Consider the following 25,176-nt stretch of genomic DNA (forward strand, 5'->3'; position numbering starts at 1 on the left):
CCCACCCCAAAGCCTCTCAACTCTGCTGCCCGTGACTTTCAGTCTCCCTTCAAAGTCAGAATCAGCTAGGTTAGTACTGAGAATGTGGATGTAAAAGGGGCCACATACTAAACCTGACAAGCCCAGAGGAGGCCTGCATGGGGGCAGGGGGTGTGGCAGTGCTTACACACTGGAGACCCGACCACAGAGGATGGTCTGAAATTAAAGTTTACTAACTCAAAGCCAGTCCTGGTGGGCAGTCCCGGTCTAAACTGGTATCTTCCTTGACAAAGGTCAATTTTCACCTTAACTGGGCTTGTCCATTGTCTTTGCGTCCACTATAAAGTCAGGGTAACTTCCTTTTTCCACTTCAGGGCACACTCTTCCACCAGGGGAGACCACAGAACCACTCGTTGTTACCATGTTAATTGCTGTTAAGTATCCTACACCCCCCCCCCATATAAAAGAAGTATGTCAATTCCTTTTACTTTTCATCCAATCCCAGGGATATCCCCGTTTTGCTTTCTCTCGCCTCCCTAATCTATCACCAGTGGATTCCATGCAACCCCATTACATCTTCTTGGGTTTTGATGTATAAGGTGCAAAACTGTTCTTCTTCGGAGCATTTTCCCAGTCCCTTGAGACTGTCTGGCTGAAATGAACTCAAACTCTTATAGGTTTGGGGACGGTCCTACGTGGACAAGGATATTAGGAAACTCAGAGGTCCCACCAATCCTGCATCATGACATTGGAACAATAGCTTACCCAACACCCACATTCAGATTGTTCCCACACGACTACTCTGGGGGATGGTTTTATTTGCGGCTGCTTCCTCCATCCAAGCACCGTGTGGAAGGGCACCCTGAGAATATCCCGACATGTTCCTGTCAGGAGTCCCGACCAGCTCTTCCTGAGCCACTCCCCCGGGCCAGGCCTTCCTCCAGGCCCCACGGTAACGCCGCAGCGGCACGGCGCTTCGGGGGGGTCAGGCCCCGGCCTCCGCGCGGGAGGGTGGGGGAGAGGAGGCAGCGCGCGGAGCAGAGTAGAGTGGGGGCCTGGAACCGGAAAACGTGCGGGAGGCCGGCAACCCACGGAGACGATGGCAGCTGACGCGAGGATCACGCAGCGCAGGAGAGCGCGGCCGGAAGACTCACACCCAAATTGGTGGGCCAGTTGGGCGGGGGCGCCAGGTGGGCGGGGCCCCGCGTGTCTGGGGCGGGGCTTCCGTGTTAGTCACGTGAGGGGCCTAGTGGCGGCGGCGGCGGCGGCGGCTGTATCGGCCGCGGCGTCTTCGGCGGCGCCCAGTGCAGGATGGTGCTGGAGGAGGCGGCGGCGGCCCTGGTGGCGGCGGCGGCATCGTTGGCGGCGGCGGGAGGGGGTGCTGTGGCGGCAGCGGCGCCCGCGGGTGGTATAAAATGGCGGATTTCGAGGAGTTGAGGGTAAGCGGGGGCGCGGGAATGGAGAGCCGAGGCCGCGGGGGAGGGGAGAGAAGGCGGGGAAGCCGCAGCGTCGCAGCCGCCGCCACCTTCTTGCTACGCGGGGACGGGTTTGCGGAACTCCGAGTCTCGGCCCGCCTCCTAGCGGGCGCCCAGTGGTCGTGGGAGGGGAGCGAGGTGGCGGAGGGCGCAGGGGCCACGCGGAGGCGCAGGGCCCGGGGCCGGGGCGAGCGGCCGGTCCAGCCGGCCAGGGCTCCGCACACCTGACGCGGGGCGCCGGCGCGGTCTTCGGGGCAGCGGGAGGGCACGACTTCCCCGTTATTTTAGGGGCTGAGGTAAAAAGCAGGATGTGCTTTTCCACCGTCGTGAGGGGGGTCAGTGTTTATGGCGATTCAGAAGTCCACATGCTCCTCAGTCGGTGGGAGACTTGTTTTCTGAAACGTGAAGTTGCGTTTAGGAATTCTCTCACTTCTGTGGCTGATGCTCCAGTTTAGTCCGATGTGTCACGGGAAGGGTCCCTTCCTCCAGGGCTTCCTCAGCATCTTGGAGAAAAGCGTGGTCTTGGGGAAACCCTGCTTTTAGTAGTTGGCCTTGAACTTTGATATTTTCTTAGTGCCATGGTAAGAAATCTGCAAAAGTCGTGTTGTCTTGAGGGTTGTGAACTCGCCTTGCTCTTGAGGAAAAACATTTTTTCTCCTAGCCTTAGAACAGGGCCACAACTTTATTGCTGATACTTTTGTATCGTGGATGATTGAAATGGGGTCTGCTGGGGGTAGAATGGAATGGAAAGGCTATTTTCCCCGCGCTGATAACCTTCAGAGTCCTCAACGTAACGAAACTGTCATAAACGAGTCGAATATATTTTTTATAGCCCGCTAAATTGCCGGCGACATAATTGGAATACTTAAGAACGGAAACCCAACCCGGATTTTAAAAACAGTCAAAGTAGAGTTGAAAATATGAACTCGAAATTAACCGCAAAACTTTTTGCAAAACATAGACGTCTGATAGGGTTACTTAAAATAAGAAAGAAAAGGAATCAGGGAAAACATTCAGTTTTGTAAATGTTTGCTATTGCTTTTTGTTGGTCGCGAAGGATGTTGGTTGGTTACCTGGCCTATACGGTGGACATCAACTAAACAACCAATTGGTGATTCTGGTTTAAAGGGAGGTTGTTAGAGTTTGCATAATGCCTGCCAGTTTTCCTCCCTCTGTTCAAAAAGAATTATTTAATTCCCAATAAACTGAAAATTCATTAATGAATTATGCCCTGTAGTAGTTTTACAGAGAACCATGATAGTAGGTAAAAGGTGGGTCATAATGATAAAGTTTATCATTTAGTGTCTTAGAGCTTTTAACACCTGTGGAGCTTATGAAGCAACCAGGCCTGAGCCCCTCACCTGTGTAAATTCATGCGTTAGGTTTAGAAGGGGTTGAGAAGACTGAAGTTTGAGGTTACATTTATTTTTACCTGGAGGTTAAATTTATTTTTACCTGCAGTAGTGTCTTAATTTTTGTCTATAACAGATGTACATAACTTGGGCAGATGTTCGTAAAGTCTGTATTTTCTGGTTTTGCTCACTTTGTTAAAAATGGCTGCTGCTCACGTGATGGCGCCACCACGTGATACTGATAATTACCGTTCTGCGTGGGAAGTGGCTTGGTTATGCTTCTGTGTGTTGGAGGAGGGGCTTTCATGTGTTGGAGGAGGGGCTTTCATGTGTTGGAGGAGGGGCTTTCATGCAGAAAAGTTTTAAAGGAGGAGCTAGGAAGCCATTTTGGCAGAGACCATGTTGTTGCAGAGGAAGAGGCAGTCAAGATGGCGGGTGGCAGAAGGAGAAGCTAGTTTGTGCAGAGAGAAGGAGATGGGGAACAGAGGTGAATAAGGCTGGTGTGGCCTTGGATTCTAGGAAAACAGGGAGAAAGTCAGTGGCTTTGGGAACCCTGAATGGAAAGGGAAGTGTTTTCCCACTGTGTGTATGTACTCGCCTTCGGGTTGTGAACTAGAATAGATGGCTCACCAGTTCTTGGCTCCGCTATTTCATTACTGTCTGCCTGAATTCAGTGAGAACCTGTATGAATGGCCACGATGGCAGAGGCCCCTGGCCTTGCGGTAACTTTTCCTTTTTGGAGATTTTTTTGTTGATGAAAACTTTTCCATGTCTTGTATTACACTTGTATAAACGTTGTTGGTCAAAGTTTAGTAAAAAGCAGAGAATTTATTTACTGATACAGGGTAAAAGGGGTGGTCAGTCCCTAGCTTGGAGTAGAACCAGAAACTGCAAAGTGATTGGAAACCGAAGAAGCTTTTCTCTTTGTCTCCCTCCTACCCTCCTGCCTTTTGTTTTGTGGGTCAGCTTCATCATCTCTTTCTGTACATCACTTTGCTTCTCTGCGCACTGGAGCATTCTGGTGGGTTGAGGAAAAGGAAGGGGGCAAATTCTCTGTGAAGGGAAATTGTGGGTGGAACCATCAAAGATTATTATAACGCATCACGTATTAGAAGCTTCCAAGATGCTGGAGAAGAAACTATTCAGTTCATCATTTGCTTATTTACAACATTTATGTGGGTTCAACTTTGTAGATTAACTAGTTTCCAAATTAACCTGAGACAAGCTCTTAAGAGCTGATGGCCTGGACCACCCTGCTTTCTGTTCTTTAGCAGAGCCAAGCACAGAGGTGGAGAAGAGGCCGAATAGTTGGGGTTCTGACGGCTATGATCTCTAATTCAGTCAGAGTGCCTTTTTTACCCTTGTCTTTCTTCTCCAGTTGCTTAATTTCATGCCAGTGTGACCCTTCAGCTGTCCTTAAATAGGTTCCTGCTGCAATTTAACCTGGTTGATCCTCTCTTCCTACTTCTCTCCACTCAAGTGTAGGGGTGGATGGGGGATCTATTGTAAGTTTTTGTTTGTTTTTTTTTAAAGAATCTCTCTTCTGTATTCCTCACTCCTTTTGTGCATTGGAAGTTTTTATCTCTGTCAAAACAAGAACAAATGTGATGTCTGGGTGTGCATTTAGGCTAGTAAAGGAGCCAGTGATTATAACTTTCTCAATAGATAAACCAGGTACAGATAATCTTTTATACTAAGAGGCTTAAGCAATTTTATAACGGATTTCCTGTTCCAAAGGCTTTTTTTTTCTGTTTTTAAAATTTTTAAATTTATTATTTTTGTATATTTCTGAAGTGAGAAGCAGGAGGCAGAGAGACAGACTCCCACACATGCCCTACTGGGATCCACCTGGCAAACCCACTAGGGGGCAATGCTCCGGTTGCAACCGGAACCATTCTAGCGCCTGAGGTGGAGGCCATGGAGCCATCTCCAGTGCCTGGGCCAACTTTGCTCCAGTGGAGCCTTGGCTGTGGGAGGGGGAGAGAGAGAGAGAGAAATGAGAGGGGGAAGGGTGTAGAAGCAGATGGGTGCTTCTTCTGTGTGCCCTGACTGGGAATTGAACCCGGACTTCCACATGCCTGGCTGACGCTCTACCACTTAGCCAACTGGCTAGGGATGTTCGAAGGCTTAAGTGTTCAGTTCTTTACACCTACCAGGACTAGCCATCCTGGTAGCTGCAGGTGCTGTTGGGTTGCAGAGGGAGAATGAGAAGTTAAGGGGGGGAGGGTGGCAGTTAGAATTCCTTATTCTTCCTACCCCCAACTACTGGGAAAGAAAATAGTCTAATAGATATTATAGCTGTAACAGAATCTTCCATGTGATTCTGAACTGTTAGTGATGTTAAATGATAAACTGAAGCATTAAAATTTTAGTTTATTTGAGCAAAAATTAGTTTGAATCGAGCAGCAGCAAACCAGAAGTGGTTAGGACTGTGATGGTGAACCTTTTTATAAAAACCACCCACTTTTGCAGTGCTGGTCAACCTGGTCCCTGGGGTCCCAGGTTTTTATAAAAAGGTTCTCCATCATGGGGTTAGGAGCACTCAGTTGATAGTGTTATATCTGGAAAGTGAGAAAACAAACATTTTGCCACACAATTAAGTAGCCAAATTAAGGAGTCTTTATTTTAATGCCAGCATCCGCACAGGAACTATAGTTACCAAATCATGTGGCCCCGAACGAACTCAGGGGTTTGCTTTTGAAGGCAAAAAGAAGCGAAGGGAGGGGGTGAGCACCTAGCCAAAGCAGTTTTACAGAAGCGAAACAGGCTTTCGGTTATCATTGGAACAATCTAGGGAGAGAGTGTTCAGCAAAGCATTTTACAAAAAGCAAAAGAATGTGCTTGGTTATCTTGACCTTTTACAGAAGTTGTTAGGCAGCATCTTGAGGGCTCTTCCGGAATCTAGACATCAGGGAATAGTTACGGCCTTTACAGAACTAACATTATGGCTTTACACAACTCTTCATTTACTCATTGCAAATCTTGCAAAACTCATTCTGTGGTCAGGGATATGATGTTTTTACATTTCAAAAGGAGCTGGGGAAAGAGAAAAGGCAGAAGTCACCTATGGAGATCATTGGCTGTAGTTTAAACCCGAATTGGCTTAGATTTTGGTTTGCTTCTTTGGCACCACAGCATTAGAGCCACCTTAGTCTAATGGCCTCCTTGTTTAATTAATTTAACAATTTTTCCATTTTGGTTATCATGGCATACATGAGAGTTTGATTAGAAACTTGTTATTAGCACCACAGTTAGTTACTGTCAGAGTTAACTTGTAGGTTATGGTGTCATCCATGGAAGAATTGCTTTTGCTGTTTATCCCATTCTTCATCTTTCTGTTTCTGGATCATGAGGAGAACCTCGTATGGTTTAAGGCATTCATTAAAAGGCATTAATTCCTAGGTTAAAAGGCATTCATTCTTTTTTTTTTTTTAATTTTATTTATTCATTTTAGAGAGGAGAGAGAAAGGGAGAGAGAGAGACAGAGAGAGAAGGTAGGGAGGAGCTGGAAGCATCAACTCCCATATGTGCCTTGACCAGGAAAGCCCAGGGTTTCGAACCGGCAACCTCAGCATTTCCAGGTCGACGCTTTATCCACTGCGCCACCACAGGTCAGGCAAAAGGCATTCATTCTTAACTGTCGTTTCTAGAATACCTACTCTTCAGGTTCTAAGGTTTGACCATATGTTGGAGTAAGTTTTTTCATGGAAAGCTTCCTTTACCTGCTGGAAAGACACTTTGGTATAATGCATTAAAGCTTTACAGTATTGAGTTATATCATAATGAATGAGTACAGCAGATGTGGTTTTATCATCAAAGGTACAGGTCTTGTTACTATTTCATAAGGTGTCAATTTATACTTTTGTATAATTGTTGATTTAATTGCCGTCAAAACCAGTGGTAGAACTTTTGGCCAGGGCAGTCCAGTTGAGTCTGTTAATTTAGCTAGCTTTAGTTGTATGTTACCTTTTGCTTGTTGGACTTTACCAGGTGGCTGAGGACAGCAAGGACAATGGCAATGCCATTGTGTCACCAGTGTCGAATTTTTTAAAAAATTTTTTTGTATTTTTCCGAAGCTGGAAACGGGGAGAGACAGTCAGACAGACTCCCGCATGTGCCCGACCGGGATCCACCCGGCACGCCCACCAGGGGCGAAGCTCTGCCCACCAGGGGGCGATGCTCTGCCCCTCCGGGGCGTCCTTCTGCCGCAACCAGAGCCACTCCAGTACCTGGAGCAGAGGCCAAGGAGCCATCCCCAGCACCCGGGCCATCTTTGCTCCAGTGGAGCCTTGGTTGCGGGAGGGGAAGAGAGAGACAGAGAGGAAGGAGGGGGGGTGGAGAAGCAAATGGGCGCCTCTCCTATGTGCCCTGGCCGGGAACAGAACCCGGATCCTCCGCACGCCAGGCCGACGCTCTACCGCTGAGCCAACCGGCCAGGGCCCACAAGTGTCGTATTTAATTGTTTAATTATTTGTGCAGTGAAATGAGTTCCCCTATCACTAGAGAGTTCTCTGTGGATACTCCATAAAGAAAAGACATATTTTCTAAGTTTCTTAGCCACAGTTGTAGCGTCATCCTTTATCGATCCTGAGGCAATACAGTCACAAGAACATATTGATAACACATTGTGGAAAGCAGCTGAGCGAAATCCATTTGTGTGTTCAAATGGCCAAGTAGGTCACCAGTTGGAAATGCCTTTGCCTGATACCTTCGTGACCTTTCCAAGGTTATAGGCTTGAAAAATCAGACATTACTTGTAAACCAAATTTACGACCTTGAATCAGTCATCCCACTGATATTTTTTAATAAGGTCATCTTATCTGTGCCATGATGAGTTAATGAATGGAGAGCTTTTAGTAATGGCATTTTTTAAAGGACACAGGAAAAACCAGGTGGTTTTCTGGACTGTCAGTGAGTCCTTAATACTGAATTTGCACCCTAATATGAGTTTCGGCATTGTTACTCTAGCTTGGGTGCCTGATTTTGTCTTTTATATAAATTATTATAAATAATTTGGTTAGAGCTAATCATACAGAGTTTATTGCATATTGAAACAATTTAGTTCTAGTTGATATGACATCTGAGCATTTCCCTGAACTGAGTTTCTGTTTTTCTAGTATGAACTTCCAGTTTTAACAATTGCAATTTGGTTAGGCAGAAAAATGGCAGAGTTGTTCATTTACTTGGGACCTCTTTTTTTTTTGGTATTTTTTCTGAAGCTGGAAACAGGGAGAGACAGACAGACTCCCGCATGCGCCCGACCGGGATCCACCCGGCACGCCCACCAGGGGGCGACGCTCTGCCCACCAGGGGGCAATGCTCTGCCCCTCCAGGGCGTCGCTCTGTTGCGACCAGAGCCACTCTAGTGCCTGGGGCAGAGGCCAAGGAGCCATCCCCAGCGCCCGGGCCATCTTTGCTCCAATGGAGCCTCGGCTGCGGTAGGGGAAGAGAGAGACAGAGAGGAAGGAGAGGGGGAGGGGTGGAGAAGTAGATGGGTGCTTCTCCTGTGTGCCCTGGCCCGGGAATCGAACCTGAGACTTCTGCATGCCAGGCCGACACTCTACCACTGAGCCAACCGTCCAGGGCTGGGGCCTGTTTTTGATTGGCGTTCCACTAGAAGTGAGGAACCCTCCCTTTCCACCCCCCCGAAATTGGAAACGGGGAGGCAGTCAGACAGACTCCCGCAAGCGCCCAACCCCCAACCGGTATCCACCCGGCATGCCCACCGGGGGGCGATGCTCTGCTGTAACCAGAGCCATTCTAGCGCCTGAAGCAGAGGCCATGTAGAGCCGTCTCCATCGCCCAGACCAACCTTGCTCCAGTGGAGCCTTGGCTGTGGGAGGGGAAGATAGAGACAGAGAGGAAGGAGAGGGGGAGGCGTGAAGAAGCAGATGGGCGCTTACCCTGTGTGCCCTGGCTGGGAATCGGACCCGGGACTCCCGCACGCCAGGCCAACGCTCTACCACTGAGCCAACCGGCCAGGGCCCCTCTGTTTCTTTAAATTTTTTAATTTTTATTTTATTTATTTAGAAAGGAGAGAGAAGGGGGACGAGCAGGAAGCATCAACTCCCATATGTGCCTTGACCAGGCAAGCCCAGGGTTTTGAACCGGCGACCTCAGCGTTCCAGGTCGATGCTTTATCCACTGCGCCACCACAGGTCAGGCGCCTCTCTGTTTCTTTAACATTGCAAAGTCATGGACCACCCCAAAGGCATATCCACTAGCAATATAAATGTTTATTGATTTTGTCATTGGATAGCTAACAAGCTTCAGGGAGAGCGTGTAGTTCTGCTGGTTGAGCTGAGATAAACTGAGTTACAGCATATTGTGCTTGACATTTCCCTTCTGCCTTCTTAGCATAGGACGCCTGGAAGAAGAGCATTAAATCTGGGCTTTCTAATGGTATGTTTTGCAAGTCAGAGGGCTTAATAACCATGACATCACATCTACACAGTTATGGTGATTTGTTCCATAGGCAACAGTACCAGGGTTGAGCAAGTTGCAGTGCTCAAGATGGAGCTTAAGGGTGACAGGAGAAGGATCTCGAGATATTTGCTGAAAAATGTTGAGTCTAGTTGTAGCTTGATAGACTCTCAACATCATGAGGTACTTGTGAGGATATAAGTCATGTCTTAGTAACCATTCAGCTGAGGCTTCCACAAGTTCAGCGGCTGTGGCTACTGCTTTCAAACTGCTTGGATATGTTCTGATTACTGGGTCTAGTTGTTAGTATAATTTGGAAGCCCTAGGACAGGAATTTTTTGTAGGGCTAATTTTACTTGGCTCAAGTCTTGCTCGTGATTTTATTCCTAGAGTAAGGGGTCTGGAATTGAGTTCCGTGTGAGCTTATACAGAAGAGTTGCAATCTTGGAACCCAAAATCTGTAATACTCTAGATACAGGTCTGGTGAAATTTTGGATAGTGTTTGTTCTTTCAGGTGAGAGGGAAATGCCTTCAGTCAAATCATGTCCTAAGTAGTGAACCTTTTTAAAGAACTAAAGACCTTCTGACCTTTACATGCTAATTGTAATACGCAGATAATTTGAATCTATTTCTGAATCCTCTCTTGTAACAGAACATAACAAATCACCTATATATTGAATGCGTGTAGAGTTCTTAGGGAACTGTAAAGTTGCCAAGTCTTGTAAAACCTGCGTAAAATAGAATGGGGCTTCAGTGTACCCTGTGGCAGGCATTATAGTACAGGTATATGGTTAGTTTTTCTAAGTGAAGGTGAATAAATACTGATTCTTGTTGTCAACTTGGATACTAAAGAAAGAGCAGAGCAAAGATCCACCACTGTGAACCATTTTGAGTCTGTAGGTACATTAGACCAGTGTTTTTCAACCAGTGTGCCATGAGACATGGTCAGGTGTGCCGTGAGGAACATGGGTCCCCAAACTAAGGCCCGCGTGCCAGATACAGCCCGCTGCGGAGGCTATTTATCTGGCCCTCTGCCAGCCTCCAGCATCCGAACATAAACATTCCCCTCACAATCCCTCCAGCTATCAGTGACAGGAAGAGTGGAGGCACAGGGAACGCTCACTGACCAATCACCGGACCACTAGCGATGAACCAATAGTAGGCTGCCTCTCATCCACACCCAGGAAGGTCCCCGCTTGGGCTGCTATGCACTTGTCATTGTGTGGCTGCAGCAAGTGGTTGAAGCTGCTACTCCTCCCCGTGGTCCCGATTTCTAATCCTGGTCAGGACTGGAGGTAAATGTTGCCACCACTAGATGAAGCCTCAGCCTCAGCTGGTTATGTTTATCCTGATGGTGTATATAGATATTTGACTTTTTTCTTTTTAAAAGAGCCCCCCCCCCCCCCCAGAGGGGGATATACAATGCATCATGGTGCATCACAATGTTATTTAACTTTAAAGCTAGTTTGCTGATCTTCCCAAGGAGTTCCCCATTCTGGCCAACAAAGCTATTTTGACATTGCTGCTGTTTTCAACCACATATCTATGTGAGCTGAGCTTCTCAAGCTTGACTGCCATAAAAACTAAAAACAGAGAGAGACTGAGAACTGTTGAGGAAGAGCTTCGTGTGTGTGTGTGTGTGTGTGTGTGTGTGTGTGTGTGTGTGTCTACCATTTCTGCCAGGCTATCCCTTTTGTGTTCATTGAAACAGGCCCAGGTTTCACACTAAGTGAGTATAAATACATTTAGAAACTATATTACTAACTATATGTATAATATGTACTGTGTTAGAGTGTCATTTTGTGTCATTTTGGTCCTTGGTGTGCCCCAGGACTTTGTAAATGTAAAAAATGTGCCGCGGCTCAAAAAAGATTGAAAATCACTGCATTAGATAACAAGGTTTGGAATTTGGAACTACAGGGAGCCTTGGTATCACAGTTTTATTCATTGCATTCAGCAAATTACCAACCTCATCCATTTGGTTTTAAATGGGTAAAATTGGAGTGTTAGAGGGACTAGTGCGTGGAATTATAAGTCCTTGCTTAATTAAGTCTTCTACAGTTGGTGAGAGCCCTAGGATACCCTCTGGTGTTAGTTGGAATTGAGGGAATTTAGGCAAGGGTTTGGAATGATCCGTTTGGATTTTTATGGGTTCAGCTCTTAATATTACCTTTGTCAATTGAAGAAGCAGCTCATAGGCATTCAGGGACTTCTTGAGAAATTGGGGCTTTCAGACTTGCTCAATTTCCTCAGTTCCTTCTTATAGAGGAACAGAACAATTCAAGCTCAAGAAAGTTAGGAAAGTCTAAGATAATTTCTCCTTCTTAGTTAAATGTTAAATGCCTCCTCGATTTAGAAAGCATATCTCAACCTAACAGGTTAATGGGGAAGTGTCACACAGAAGAAAAGTATGTTTCCCCCAAAATGGCCCTAGTGTTTTCTGGACTGATTTAAACACAGGTACCCTTTGAATTAGTTTAGAAACTCCCACTACAGAAATATTCTCTTTACTCCTAAGAATTTGCTGTTTTATGAAAGTAGATAAAGTGGCTCTAATATCCACCAAACTGCAAGATTTTTCATTAGTTTTTATCTTAGTTTCCCCTTGCTCATTTGAGGTATCATGGGGAGCAGCTTTCTGAAGGATCCGTTGGTGCCCCATCAATGATTCTTAACTTCAGTAATCAAAATTTTTAATACCCCCCTAATGGAAGAGCAGTCTGGCAAAAGGTGGAAGTCTATTAAATGATGGGTTCAAGTAGGGGTGATTTCCTTTTCCTGTGCCCTGGTTGTTGACAATAAAGGCAGACTTTTCAGGGCACGGTATTTCTGACTGGAGAACTTTTAGGTTCTGGCTTGAAATGTGTATGTGGAAGTCCTCTCCTCTTGGCCTCTGGAGCTGTTGTAACTGCAGGGCCATACATTTACTGATTTTAAAATTTTACCTATGGCCCTGGCCGGTTTGCTCAGTGGTAGAGCATTGGCCTGGCGTGCAGCAGTCCCGGGTTCGATTCCCGGCCAGGGCACACAGGAGAAGCGCCCATCTGCTTCTCCACCCCTCTTCCTCTCTGTCTCTCTGTCTCTCTGTCTCTCTCTTCCCCTCCCACAGTGAGGCTCCATTGGAGCAAAGATGGCCCGGGCGCTGGGGATGGCTCCTTGGCCTCTGCCCCAGGCGCTGGAGTGGCTCTTGTCGCGACAGAGCGACGCCCCCTGGTGGGCGTGCCTGGTGGATCCTGGTTGGGCGCATGCGGGAGCCTGTCTATCTCCGTTTCCAGCTTCAGAAAAATACAAAAAAAAAATTTTTTTTTACCTACAAGGTTTTTTCAAAATGCTCAGCTGATTCATCAAGAGGGGCAACTTTCCAGCCCATCTGGGTCTCTCAGTCTACTTGGTTCAGACTGGAGCCTGCTAATGAATAAGGAAGTCAGGGCTTTTTTGCACTTGTGTTTAATAAAGAAAGCCCAGAATGTTCAAAGGGTTTTCAGTCTTGTGTTGTAGTCTGAGATTGGTTCTTTTTTTTGTTTGCAAGGTTGAATGATAGACTAATTAGTTTTTTTAAAGAAATACCTTGTCAATACTTTTAAGTAGGTCTTGGGCTATTTTTCTAGCAGGCTTTGGGCTACCCCTGGCAAAGTAACTTGAATGTGGGTCTTTAATATCGCTCTTGGGATCTTCCCATGTGATTTCAGCCATTCATTTCAGGTGTTGCCAGGTCCTAATGTTATATAGATAAATTGGTAGAGATCTGGGAGTTTCAGATTGTAAACTCTAATTAGAATTCTAAATATATATAATATCTAAATATATAATGTTTTTTTGTTTGTTTTACAGGGACAGAGAGAGAGTCAGAGAGAGGGACAGACAAACAGGGATGGAGAGAGATGAGAAGCATCAATCATCAGTTTTTCGCTGTGACACCTTAGTTGTTCATTGATTGCTTTTTCATATGTGCCTTGACCGTGGGCCTTCAGCAGACCGAGTAACCCCTTGCTCAAGCCAGCGACCTTGGGTCCAAGCTGGTGAGCTTTTTGCTCAAGCCAGATGAGCCCGCGCTCAAGCTGGCAACCTCGGGGTCTCGAACCTGGGTCCTCTGTATCCCAGTCCGATGCTCTATCCACTGCACCACCGCCTGGTCAGGCCTTATAATGTTTTTGAGGATTCTCTTTAGAGCTTGGAAATACAGTACTTTGAAGATGGCCCAAGTTCAATCTTTGACCATTGAGAAGCTGGTATTCCAAGCTCAGTGCAGGGCCTCATTTCAAAAGACAGTTAACTTCTGCCTCATCTTCAAAGTGAAAAGGCAATTAAGTAAAGGGATTAGTAGGTTGAGAATATTTAAGAAGAGGGTAAAATGAAGGAATCAGGGTCAAATTAGTTTATACTTCCTTTTAGATTTTGTCAGCTTGTTCCTTAAATTCTTCATTTGCCTTTTGTAAAGAATCTTTTAGAGGTAATTTTTGATTCATTTAGTTTCTTAGACATTTCTGTATACCAATAAAAAATACACTCCAATTCGGGACCCTTTTTTCTCTAGACCATTTGAGCCAGTGACCCCTTGCTCAAGCCAGTAACCATGGGGTCATGTTTATGACCCCACGCTCAAGCTGGTGAGCCTGCTCTCAAACCAGCAATCTTGGGGTTTCAAACCTGGGTTCTCAGAATCCCAGGTGGACTCTATCCTCTGCGCCACCCCTGGTCAGGTTGGGCTCATAATTCTTAAACATACTGTTAGCCAGGGGTCCCAGATGGAAGACTTGTGTGGACTCAGAGGAACCCATTTTTCTCTTTCTAAGGCCTTGCACTGGATCTTAAGTTGGACCCAGTCCAACCCTAGACCCAGTCTGGTTTCTTTTAAGTCTGCTAACCTCAGACCCATTCATGAAAAATTATCAAATAAATTTGAAGATCTCTTTTAAACACAAAAGTTGTGGAACTCTGATTTAAGAGGTACTTACTTACTACCTGTGACTTCTAGATGCGTCGAGAAAGCAGTGAATTCACCAGGTTGCTTTTGAGGGTTGTTGCGGGGGGGGGGGGTTCATTGGGTTCTGCATTTGACACCAGGTGTTAAAAGATAAACTGAGGCATATTAAAATTTTAGGAATTTATTTAAGCAAAAACCATGATGAAAATTGGGTAGTACCAAACTGGAAGTGGTTAGAAGCTGGGAAAAAACTTTCATAGAGAAAAGGTAAAAAGCAAAGTAAGGAAATTATTGCCTGGCTATAGTTTACGCCCTAGTTGGCTGTTTGTGATTGTTGTCCTTAGGTATTTACAGGCTTAGATTTTGATTTACTAACAATTAGATGCTGCAGCATTTGAGCCAGTCTAATGGATTCCTTGTTTAATTAATTTAACAGTAGATACTGGCTAAGTTAACAGATCTTTAAAAAAAAATTTTTTAAATTATTTATTTATTCATTTTAGAGAGGAGAGAGAGACAGAGAGAGGGAGGAGCAGAAGAAAGCATCAACTCCCATATGTGCCTTGAACAGGCAAGCCCAGGGTTTTGAACCAGCGACCTCAGCATTCCAGGTCGAGGCTTTATCCACTACGCCACCGCAGGTCAGGCTAAAAATTTTTTTTAAATTATTTGTTGATTTTAGAGAGAGAGGGCCAAGTGTCCCTACTAAGGATCAAACCTACAACCTTGGCATACTGGGACAGTGCTCTAACCAACTGAGCGACCTGGCCAGGGTAACAGAAGATCTGTTATATTAATTAAGAGTCTTAAGTAATTTGTAACAGGAGATTTTCTGACTAGAAGGCTTGAGTGTTCAGTTCCTTACACCTAGCAGGACTTTACATCCTGTTAGCTTCAGGTGCTGTTGGGTTACACAGGGAAATTGGGAAGGGGGGATTTGAGTTTAGAGGTCCTCGTCCCTCTTCCTGCCCACCCTCTCAAGGAAATAGTTTAATAGAAATGATAGATATAACAGAATCTACCATATGATTCAAAGCTATTAACATACAATTCAAATTTCCAGGAGGACTTCACTTGAGATTATCTCTATGAAAGCATATTCACAACGAAATACGTTTAACTCTTGAACAACACAGGGGTTAGGGGCTCTGACTCCTGCACAGTTGAAAATTTGTCTTTTTTTTGTGTTTTTTGTTTTTGTTTTTTGTATTTTTCTGAAGCTGGAAATGGGGAGGCAGTCAGACAGACTCCCACATGCACCCGACCAGGATCCACCCGGCATGCCCACCAGGGGGCAATGCTCTGCCCATCCGGGGTGTTGCTCTGTTGCGACCAGAGCCATTCTAGTGCCTGAGGCAGAGGCCATGGAGCCATCCTCAGCACCTGGGCCAACTTTGCTCCAGTGGAGCCTCGGCTGCGGGAGGGGAAGAGAGAGACCGAGAGGAAGGAGAGGGGGAGGGGTGGAGAAGCAGATGGGCGCTTTCCCTGTGTGCCTTGGCCGGAAATCGAACCCGGGACTCCTGCACGCCAGGCCGACGCTCTACCACTGAGCCAACCGGCCAGGGTGAAAATTTGTCTTTTGACTCTGCAATAGGCCCTTCAAATATACAACAGATTCAACCAACCACAGATCAAAAACAGTATTTCTTTTTTCATATATTCATTTAGTCCTTTTATCAATTAATTTTTTAACAAATATTTACTAAGCACTTTAAAATTTTATTTATTTTTTTAAGTGAAATGAGGGGAGATAGACTCCCATATGCACCCCAACCTTATTTTTAAATTACAGTTTACTTTCAATATTATTGTACAAGAAAGCCCGGCAGTCATACGAAATGACTGCTGTTCTAGAAATTAAAGTTTCTCCGTTTGAAACTGTTTTAATCTTTTTTGCGTTTTGGTCAGCATTACTGTCGTGTTTTTTTTTTGCATTTCTCTCCTGCCTTTGTTCAAGGGACTCATTTTGTCGAGACAGGCTTTTTTGTCTTGCATCTGAGGCAAGCCTTGTTTCTCTATGCTCATCAGTCTCATTTTGCCGAGAAAGACGCATTTGTTCTGTGACTGAAGCAAGCCTTGTCTTTCTCTGCTCAGTGGTTTCTTTTTGTCGAGAAAGCCGTTTTTGTGCAGCTTTAGCTCCTTTTCTCTCCTCTTCAGTGCTGTATTTTCTAGGAGCCATTCTTAAAAGAAATTACGTTAAGACGTAGTTTTTATGTAAAACAGATGATTGCCATTGCAAACAAATGTTCACCTTCCCCCGTCCCGCTCAATTTGCGTTCAGCCGTGGCAACTTCACCCCATTGGCTAGTACAGTTACGCAAGCAACCAATAAGCTATCGGCGACAAACAGACACTTAAGCCGCATATAATAAAGATACTGGTTTTAGGTGTATAGCTTAGTGGTTAGACAATCATATCTATACTTTACAGAATGTTCTTGATACTTTCAGTAGCCCAACCAGTACCATGCGTAGTTATCACATTATTATTGACTATATTCCCTAGGCTTTACTTGCATCCCCATGACTATTTTGTAATACCAGCTTGTGCTTCTTAATCCCTTTACCTCTTTCACCCAGTTCCCCCAGTCCTCCTCTCCTCTGACAACCACTAGTTTGCTCTGTGTCTGAGCGACTGTTTCAATTTTGTTTGTTCATTTATTTTGTTCTTTAGATCCCACATGTAAGTGAAATCCTATAGTATATGTCTTTCTCTGACTCACTTATTTTACTGAACATAATATTCTCTAGGTCCATCCATGTTGTCACAAATGGCCAATCAATATTTCATTTTATTTATGTACCACAGCTTTTTTATCCACTTCTATTGATTTGGCACTTGGGCTGCTTCTATATCTTGGCTATTGTAAATAATGCAATGAACATAGGGGTGCATGTATTCTTTTGAATTAGTGTTTTTGTTTCTTTTTTCTTTTTTTTTTTTTTTGAAGCTGGAAACAGGGAGAGACAGACAGACTCCCGCATGCGCCCGACCGGGATCCACCCGGCACGCCCACCAGGGGCGATGCTCTGCCCCTCCGGGGCGTCACTCTGTCGCGACCAGAGCCACTCTAGCGCCTGGGGCAGAGGCCAAGGAGCCATCCCCAGCGCCCAGGCCATCTTTGCTCCAATGGAGCCTTGGCTGCGGGAGGGGAAGAGAGAGACAGAGAGGAAGGAGGGGGGGTGGTGGAGAAGCAAATGGGTGCTTCTCCTATGTGCCCTGTCCGGGAATCGAACCCAGGTCCCCCGCACGCCAGGTCGACGCTCTACTGCTGAGCCAACTGGCCAGGGCCTTTGTTTCTTTTTTAATAATTCCCCAGAAGTGGAATCTCTGGGTCATAAGGCAGTTGCATTTTTAATTTTTTGAGGAAACTCCATACTGCAAAAACTTTTAAATCTGCATAGGAAACTGCAGTTGGGAATGAAAAAATACTGTTTTTGAACCGTGGTTGATTGAATCCACAGATGTGAAACCCATGGAAAAAAATCCATATATAAGTGGACTTGCACAGTTCAAACCTGCATTAGTCAAGGATCAACTGTATTTAAATTAAAATGAAGTAGATGATTTCTAATAGTTAACCAGATGATGTTGCTTATAGTTGACACTTTTGTGTTTGTTTGCTACTTAGGTCTGCACCTCACCTGCTATCTTTCCTATAAAACTGACATTTTTCTAAGTATATTACATTCTCGTGTTTCTTTTTTTCTCAGCATTTTTGCATTTGTATATCTGGATTGGAGCTTAGCCTTTATTTTTTTTTTTAATTTAGATATAATTTATATACCATAAAATTCAGCCTGTAAAAGTATGTATGTATGTATTTATTTATTTTGTATTTTTCTGAAGTTAGAAACGAGGAGGCAGTCAGACTCCCCGCATGTGCCCAATCAGGATCTACCCTGCATGCCCCACCAGGGGGCGATGCTCTGCTCATCTGGGGCATTGCTCCATTGTGGCTGGAGCCATTCTAGTGCCTGAGGCGGAGGCCATAGAGCCGTCCTCAGCACCTGGGCCAACTTTGCTCTAGTGAAGCCTCAGCTGTGGGAGGGGAAGAAAGAGCAAGAGAGGAAGGAAAGGGGGAAGGATGGTGAAGCAGATGGGCGCTTCTGTGTGGCTGTGCCGGGAATCAAACCCGGGACTCCACAGGGCGGGCCGACGCTCTATCGCTGAGCCAACCTGCCAGGGCTGTAAAAGTATTTAATTTGGTGATTCTGGTCCGTTCACGAAGTTGTGCAACCATCACCAATATCTGGTTCCAGAATATTTTTATCATCCCTAAAAAACGTTATGCCCATTAGCAGTGACTCCCTAGATCCTCTTTCCCTCAGCCCTCAGTATTCACTAATGTACTTTCTATCTCTTTGGATTTGCCTGTTCTGGACATTTCATGGAAATAGACTCATACAGGTGGCCTTTTGTGTCTGGCGTCTTTCATTTAACATAGCCTTTTCAAGATTAAATCATGTTGTAGCATGTATTAGTACTTGATTTCTTTATGGTTGAATAATATTCCACAAAATTTTGTTCATCCATATATGAATTTTTGTACATTTGGGTTGTTTCTACTTTTTGACTAGTATTCATCTACACAATTTTTTTTGGTGTTTTTTTTGTTTGTTTGTTTTACACAGACAGAGTCAGAGAGAGGGATAGATAGGGACAGACAGACAGGAACAGAGAGAAATGAGAGCATCAATCATCAGTGTTTCATTCCGACACTTTAGTTGTTCATTGATTGCTTTCTCATATGTGCCTTGAGTGTGGGCCTTCAGCCGACCAAGTAAACCCCTTGCTCAAGCCAGAGACCTTGAGTCCAAGCTGGTGAGCTTTGCTTAAACCAGATGAGCCCGCGGTCAAGCTGGCGACCTCGGGGTCTCGAACCTGGATCTTCCTCATCGTAGTTCAACACTCTGTCCACTGCGCCACCGCCTGGTCAGGCTCATCTACAAGTTTATAGTTTTGTGTGAACCTAGTTTTTAATTCTCTTGGGTAGTTATCTGGGAGTGGGATTCCTGGGTCATGTGGTAGCTATATGTTTAAGTTTTTGAAGAACTCCCATACTGTTTAACAAAACTGCTGCACCATTTTACATTCTCATAAACAGTATATAAGTGTTCTAATGTTTCCACATCTTTAATTCATGGGTGTGAAGTAGTGTCTCAATTGCAGTTTTGATTTGCATTTCTGTGATGACTAATGATAGTGTGCATCTTCTCATGTGCTTATTGGACATTTTATATCTTATTTAGAGAATTGTCTTTCTAACCTTTTGCCCATTTTTTAAATTGGGTTTTTTTTTTTTAAATTACGTTTTAAGTTTTTTATTCTAGATACAAGTTCTTGATCAGATATGATTTGCATGTTTTATTTTTTGTGGACTGTCTTTTCACATTCTTGCCTAGTATATTTTGAAGCACATAAGTTTTTAATTTTGACAGTTTATTTTTGTTGCTTTTGATACCATCTACGAAAGAAACCATTGCCTAATCCAGTGTCATAAAGATTGATGCCTGTTTTCATCTAAGAGCTTATATTTATATCTATAGTTTTAGCTTTTACATTTAGGTGATGAATCCATTTTGAGTTAAATGTTGTTTATGATGTAAGATAGGAATTCAACCTCTTCTTTTTTTTTTTTAATTAAATGAGAGGTGGGTGAGAGAGACAGACTCCTGCTGTGCCCTCTCACAAGCCCCCTATGGGACTCTACTCTGCCCATCTGAGGCCACTGTTTGTTGCTTGGCAACTGAGTTATTTCAGTGCCTGAGGTGAGGTGGTGGAGTCATCCTCAGTGCCCAGGGCCAACTTTGCTCAAACTTTTCCAGTTACGACTATGGGATGGGGAGAGAAAGAAAAAGAGAGAGAGAAGGGGAAGAGGAGGAGAAGCAGATGGTCGCTTCTTCTGTGAGCCCTGACTGGGAATTGAACCCAGGACTTCCACATACTGGGCCTACTCTCTAGCACTGAGCCAACCAGCCAGGGCAAGGATTCAGCTGTTTTTTCATGTAGATAATCCAGTTTTCCCAGCACTATTTTTTTTTAAAAGACAGTTCTTTTCCCATTGGGTTGTCTTGACAAATTGTCTATTTTTATTCAGGTACCTCAAAATAAGTAACTGGAAAGTTGAAGTAAAAGTGTTATGTGGAATTCATTGGTATCCTAGTCCAAACTATTGTCTACGAATATTCATTTTGAACCTCCTGGTAATGTGGCCTTTTTCCTAGACTTTTTGGAAAAATGGTTTGTTAATTTTTTTTTCTCCAGGGACAGAGAGAGAGAGAGAATCAGATAGAGGGATAGATAGGGACAGACAGACAGGAATGGAGAGAGATGAGAAGCATCAATCATCAGTTTTTCGTTGCGACACCTTAGTTGTCCATTGATTGCTTTCTCATATGTGCCATGACCGCAGACCTTCAGCAGACTGAGTAACCCCTTGCTCGAGCCAGTGACCTTGGGTCCAAGCTGGTGAGCTTTTTGCTCAAACCAGTTGAGCTGGTGCTCAAGCTGGCAACCTTCAGGTCTCGAACCTGGGTCCTTCTGCATCCCAGTCCGACGCTCTGTTCACTGCGCCACTGCCTGGTCAGGCTTTGGAAAAATGGTTTGAAACTAAGGTTTTTTGTGGGGTTTTTTTTAAATATTTTGCAGAAAACAATATAAACCTAACAAATATGCAGAGCTTTCCATGTAATTTTTCATATAGGTCAGTAAAAGCAAATCTTGATTATATCACAAAATGTATTAAATTCTTTTACAAACTTTATGGTGATCTCTTTATCTTTGGTTTGTTAAATATGTTTAGTTGTAGGCTTTTTTCATTCCTTCTGATGGGTACCTTTTCATTTCTAAACCTCTGGGTTTGGAGAATTATCTTCTGTGATAATTTTCCTCCTTTCCTGTTTTCTCTAAGACTCTTGACAGGTGAATGTTGGATTTCCTGGATTGAAGTTTTATTTATTATACTCTGTAAGCGTTCCTTGATTTTGTCTTTGAACTTTTCTATAGAACTTATTTCAGTAATTATATTTTTAATGTATAAGAGCTTTATCTTCCCTGCCTCCCTTCTTCTTTTCTGAGTATCATACATATTGTTGTACATAGTTTGTTCATTCCCTTTCACTAGCAAAATAATAGAGTTCCAGTTGCTCCATGTTATTTCTTGTCCACTCTTTTTTTTTTTTCTGTATTTTTCTGAAGTGAGAAGTAGGTAGGGAGGCAGAGAGATAGACTCCTACATGTGCCCGACCAGGATCCACCCAGCAATCTCACTAAGGGGCGATGCTCTGGCCATCTGGGGCATTGCACCATTGCAACTGGAGCCATTCTAGCGCCTGAGGTGGAGGCCATGGAGCCATCCTCAGCACCCGGGCCAACTTTGGTCCAGTGGAGCCTTGGCTACGGGAGGGGAAGAGAGAGTTAGAGAGAAAGGAGAGGGGGAAGGGTGGAAAAGCAGATGGCTGCTTCTCCTGTGTGCCCTGGCCGGGAATCAAACCCAGGACTTCCACACACTGGGCCGACACTCTACCTCTAAGCCAACTGGCCAGGGCCTCTTTTCCCCTCTTTTAATTTCAGACATTTCAGTTGATGTTTAGTGGTTTTAATTTGCATTTTATATTCCCCATAACAAGTAATGATATTAAACTCTTTTCAATATATTTTTTTTCTTTTCAATGTTCTTATTGGCCATTTGGATATCTTTTGTGATGTTGCTCCCCAAGTTTTTTGCCCATTTTTATATTGGGCCATCTGTCTGTGTTGTTTTCATACTTATTTGTAGGAGTTTATTATATATCCCAGATACCACTTGTTACAGGTTACATTTTGCAAATAACTTCTCATTTCCCCAGCCCTGTAATTTTATTCAGAGTTCCATTTGGCTTCTCAACCTCCCCATTGCCCTTTTCCAATTGGCAAATATCTCCAAGGGAAAAGAAGCATCCAGTGTTTTAGGCTTCCCTTCTTAGCCTACAGCCTTGGCCGCTCATTCAGGTCCTTGCTGCCTTTGTATTGTTGCATGCCTTCAAACAAATTAGTTTTATATTATGTTTAGTTTTTAGGTTTTCACAGCGAGGGCTGATTTGAAAAGTCTGGTCAGTGGCAGAGTCCTCCTGCATTGTAGTTCTTCAAGAAGTTGCTTGACAGTTAGTTTCTCCATATAATTTTAAAGTCACCTTTTTCAGTTATATGGATACACACACAGCCTATTGGGATTTTGGTGGGAAATGCATTGGAAAGTTAACATTTTGTTACTAAGTTTTCTTAATCATGAATTTGTGGTCATTTATAATGTCAATAAAATTTTATAATTTTCTTCAACTAAACTATTGCAGAAATTTTGTTCGATTTATTTCTAGGTACCTTATGTTTGTATCAAATCATAAATGCTATCTTTTTATAATTATATTTTCTATCTTGGTGTGTAGTAGTAAAATTTGACTTTGTTTAATAATCTGTCTGTACTCCTAATCGTGATGAATTATCTATAGAATTCTTTTGGGTTTTCTGTTTAGACAGACCTATCTGTGAATAATGACCTCTCTGTTTCCTCCTTTCCAATTCTTATGCTTTTTTTTCTTCTTTTTCTTGTCTTAATGTGCTGGCTAGGATCTCCAGTACAATGTTGAATAGAAGCGGTGATGGGGGCATCCTGATCTTGTTCCTGATTTTAAAGGAAATGCTTTCAGAGTTTCAGTTAAGTATGATGCTTGCTGTAGGTTTATTGTAGATAATCTTTCCAGGTTAAGGATGTTCCTTTCTGTTACTGGTTTAAAAAATGATGATGAATTTTATCAGAAGCCTTTTCTGTATCTTTTGAGAGGATATCTTTTTATCTGTAACCTGTTAATATTTTTCTTCTGTAATTTGTTAACATGGTGAAATACATTGATTTATTTTCTAATATTTAATTCAACCTCTGTTTACAGTATAAAGTCAACCTTGATCTCTCTGTCTCTTTCTCTATTGGACTCAGTTTGAAAATAGTTAATTCAGGATTTTTGCCTCTAATAACATGTAATGTTGACTTATAATTTAAAATAGATATACTTTTTTCTCTATTTTTCTGGAAGAATTGATGTAAGATTAGAATGATCAATTTCTTAAGTGTGTGGTAGAACCCCTTGTAAAATTGTTGCTGGTGTTTTCTTTGTGGGACACTACCACTGTTTGAATTGCTTTGGTTGTAGGATTGTTTGTATATATTTTCAATTTTCAAACTGGTTTTGGGAGGTTTTACTTTTACAGAAAGTTGTCCAATTCATCCATGTTCTTGGATTTATGGCATTAATTTGTTAGTCACTAATTTTGTAGTACCTGTAGTTGATGTTCCTTTTATCTTTTTTGTTTGTTTGTTTTTGTTTTTGCATTTTTCTGAAGCTGGAAACGGGGAGAGACAGTCAGACTCCCGCATGCGCCCGACCGGGATCCACCTGGCATGCCCACCATGGGGTGACGCTCTGGCCACCAGGGGGCGATGCTCTGCCCATCCTGGGCGTCGCCATGTTGCGACCACAGCCACTCTAGCGCCTGAGGCAGAGGCCACAGAGCCATCCCCAGCGCCTGGGCCATCTTTGCTCCAGTGGAGCCTCAGCTGCGGGAGGGGAAGAGAGAGACAGAGAGGAAGGCGCGGGGGAGGGGTGGAGAAGCAAATGGGCGCTTCTCCTATGTGCCCTGGCCGGGAACCGAACCCAGCCTTTTATCTTTTTAAAAAGCCTTCTTTTCCTTGATTTGTGTTAAAAGATGAAAGTTTGCCGATTTTTAAAGACTTCAAAGAATCCTGTTTTTGTCTTATATGCTCTTAAATGTATCCTTCCACCATTTTATTAATTTCTGCTCATTTCTTTTTTTATACTTACTTTGGGTTTGTGTTCTTTTTCTGATTTTTAAGTTGGACACCTTGCTTATTTTGAAAATTTTAACATAGGCATTGACAGCCAGGAATCCTCCACCCCCTTTTTATTGACTTTATTGGGTGACACTGGCTAACAAAATTACACAGGTTCCAGGTGCACAACTTGAGAACATATCATCTGTACACTGTATTGTGTGTTCACCACCTCAAGTAAGACTTGGAATTTCTATGTATTGCTTTCCTGTGTCACATAATTTTTGATGTGCAATATTTTCATTATTTTCACTAATGAATATTTTTTTATTTTCTTCTGTGAATTTTTTAGTTTATCATTAATTAAATAATTATTTACTTTCAGTGAGAGGAGGAGAGATAGTTTGATTCTTGCATGCGCCCTGACTGGTATCTACCTGGCAATCCCCATCTGAGGCTGATGCTCAAATCAACTGAGGTATTCTCTGTGCTGGTCCAATACTTGAACCAGTCTATCACTGGCTGAGAGAGAGAAAGAGGGAGAGAAGGGGGATCGGGAGGGGAACAGAAACAGATGGTCGCTTCTCTTGTGTGTCTGACTGGGAACCGAACCTGGGATGTCCATATGCCAGGTCAGTGCTCTAATCACTAAGCCAGCTGGCCAGGCCCAATCATTTATTTTAAAAGAAAATTTTATTTTCAAACATAGAGGAGTTTCTTTAGTTATTGATGTGTGATTGTGTTGTGGTTAGGCAAGATGATCTGTATGATACACCCCTCCTTTGAAATGTATTGAGACTGCGTTGCCAGTTTTTATAATTTTTGTTTTTATTTGAAGAGAATGTGAGCTCTCTAATTGTTGGTGTAAAGATTTTTATATGTCCAGTAGTTAGGCTTGTTAATTGTATTGTTCAAATCTTGTATCTTTGTGTATTTAGAGAGCAGAATGTTCATTTTTTTTTTTTTTTTTTTTTTTCCTTTTTCTTTCTGAAGCTGGAAACGGGGAGAGACAGTCAGACAGACTCCTGCATGCGCCCGACCGGGATCCACCCGGCACGCCCACCAGGGGGCAATGCTCTGCCCCTCCGGGGCTTCGCTCTGTTGCGACCAGAGCCACTCTAGCGCCTGGAGCAGAGGCCAAGGAGCCATCCCCAGCGCCCGGGCCATCTTTGCTCCAATGGAGCCTTGGCTGCGGGA

At 43.8% G+C, this 25,176-nt stretch overlaps 1 protein-coding gene across 10 annotated transcripts in view; it reads left to right on the forward strand.

Annotated features, from left to right (window-relative positions):
* Positions 1-1,226: 1,226 nt before the first annotated feature.
* PIAS2 (protein inhibitor of activated STAT 2) overlaps positions 1,227-25,176 on the forward strand; it is a 100,598-nt gene continuing 76,648 nt past the window's right edge. For 8 of the 10 annotated variants that reach the window (XM_066246426.1, XM_066246419.1, XM_066246423.1 and 5 more), the window contains exons 1-2: positions 1,227-1,418; positions 14,657-14,794. In XM_066246426.1, coding sequence (XP_066102523.1) covers positions 1,395-1,418; positions 14,657-14,794 — 162 coding nt within the window. In that variant the 5' untranslated portion in view covers positions 1,227-1,394. Of the gene's footprint in view, positions 1,419-14,656; positions 14,795-22,760; positions 22,848-25,176 lie in introns of all 10 variants that reach the window. The other 2 variants (XM_066246427.1, XM_066246421.1) reach the window with 2 other exon arrangements.

The sequence above is a fragment of the Saccopteryx bilineata genome, chromosome 11 (genome assembly GCF_036850765.1).
Source record: "Saccopteryx bilineata isolate mSacBil1 chromosome 11, mSacBil1_pri_phased_curated, whole genome shotgun sequence".
NCBI classification, from domain to species: Eukaryota; Metazoa; Chordata; class Mammalia; order Chiroptera; family Emballonuridae; genus Saccopteryx; species Saccopteryx bilineata.